The 1,772-nt window shown below is 44.0% G+C and overlaps 1 protein-coding gene across 1 annotated transcript; it reads left to right on the top strand.

Moving 5' to 3' along the window:
- The first annotated feature begins 414 nt into the window (after nucleotides 1-414).
- LOC110906970 (receptor-like protein kinase ANXUR2) lies at nucleotides 415-887 on the top strand. Its single transcript, XM_022152018.1, has 2 exons — nucleotides 415-783; nucleotides 882-887. The coding sequence occupies exons 1-2, from the start codon at nucleotides 415-417 to the stop codon at nucleotides 885-887; spliced, it is 375 nt and encodes a 124-aa protein (XP_022007710.1).
- The last annotated feature ends 885 nt before the right edge of the window (nucleotides 888-1,772 follow it).

Genomic DNA, 1,772 nt, shown 5'->3' on the forward strand with positions numbered 1-1,772 from the left:
ATCATCCGTCTGGACGCACTTGAATGGGGGTTCGCCTTCGGAGGTTTTGATACGGAACGGACATGTTTCTGGTGTCCGTCCAAGTGGAGTCCGATCCGTCTCAAGGATCATGTCCGGCCTCGGACATGTATCTTCAGATATTGTTACGAAACGGATGAAAAAATCATCGTTTTCGAGCATAAGTCTCGCGGGAGTCTTGATACATATCTAAAAGATGCTAATCTTACATGGAGGAAATGGATTGAGATATGCATTGATATTGCAAGCGGACTGGAATTCCTTCATCGTGATCTTGTAATGCAAAAGAAGGTGGTACACAGGGACATTAAAAGCGCTAGTATTCTACTGGATGATGATTGGAAGGCAAAAATTTCAAATTTCCAGCCGTCTTCATTGGATTTATTACATCAAGACATGGAGCATGTCAGCGGCAATGCTTACACTGCATTCGGCTACCTTGACCCACAGCAGAAACAAGGTTTCTTAACTACAAGTTCCGATATATATTCGATTGGTGTGGTTTTATTTGAGATTTTATGCGGAAGATTGGCATGGGCAGAGGATTGTAAGGATCACACTGAGTCTTTAGGCCCTTTGGCTAAAAGGGTCTATGAAGAAGGAAAACTTGATGAGACAGTGTTTGAGGGTATAAAAGAACAATTAGGTCCAGAATCATTGTCTGTATATGCAGGTGTTGCCTATCAATGCTTACATGACGAGAGTGAAGAACGTCCAACAGCACGGGAGTTGGTAATACAACTCAAGAAGGCGTTGGATGTCCAAGTAAGTTTCTTTGTTTTGACTAAATATATGGCTATCTTTCAATGCATCTATATTATTAGACAACATTGACCACTGAATTAGTGTTGTAAATTATGCAGCTGTAAATTATGCAATCTGTTCCTCAATTTTCTCTTGGTCAAATATTCTAATTTGTATAGTTATGTCATTTCCTTTTCTGTTGTAACAATTATTTATTATATAAAGTCTGTCATCTAGCCCCATTTGGGCAGAGAAGTATTCTCCTACATGGTATAGAGCCTAAATCGGATCCTCTCTCTCCTTTCTCTGGTTTTCTTTTTCCCTCCCACCACCCTCCTTCCATGGCAACCTCAGATTCCTCTTCTTCTTCCCTTCCAATGGCTACCCTCCTTCACATGATCACTCTCAAGCTTTCACCCTCCAACTACCTTTACTGGAAACATCAGCTTCTCCCTCTTCTTGCATCTCAGAAACTCGTCGGTCATGTCGACGGTTCTCTTCCTACTCCTCCGGCTACCAAATCCGTTGACTCTAAACAGGTCCCAAAACCTGACCATACCACCTGGCTTGAGAATGATCAGAAAGCAATTCTCATCATTAATTCCTCCTTAACCGAGGAGGCTGTTGCAGAGATTCTTGGCCTCACATCGGCACGTCAGATCTGGCGTGCTCTGGAGGCGGCATACAGCAATACATCCCTTGAACGGATGCACCTGCTCCGTGACAGTCTTCGTCAACTGTCAAAGGGCTCTTCTTCTGTTGCTGAGTTCGGCCGGAAGTTTAAAGCAATCTGTGACCAGTTAGCAGCTATAGGGCAACCGGTCACCGAAATTGATAAAACTCATTGGTTTCTCTGCGGTCTCGGACCAACCTTTGAGAGCTGGTCCACTACCATTCGAACCAACCGGGATCCTCTCTCTTTCCGTGACCTTCTGACCAAAGCAGAGAGCCAGGAGCAATTTCTCCAAACCCTTCATCCATCGAATCCTGCCCCTGTTGCCTTTGTTGCT

This window comes from Helianthus annuus, chromosome 14 (assembly GCF_002127325.2).
Source record: "Helianthus annuus cultivar XRQ/B chromosome 14, HanXRQr2.0-SUNRISE, whole genome shotgun sequence".
In the NCBI taxonomy this organism is placed as follows: domain Eukaryota; kingdom Viridiplantae; phylum Streptophyta; class Magnoliopsida; order Asterales; family Asteraceae; genus Helianthus; species Helianthus annuus.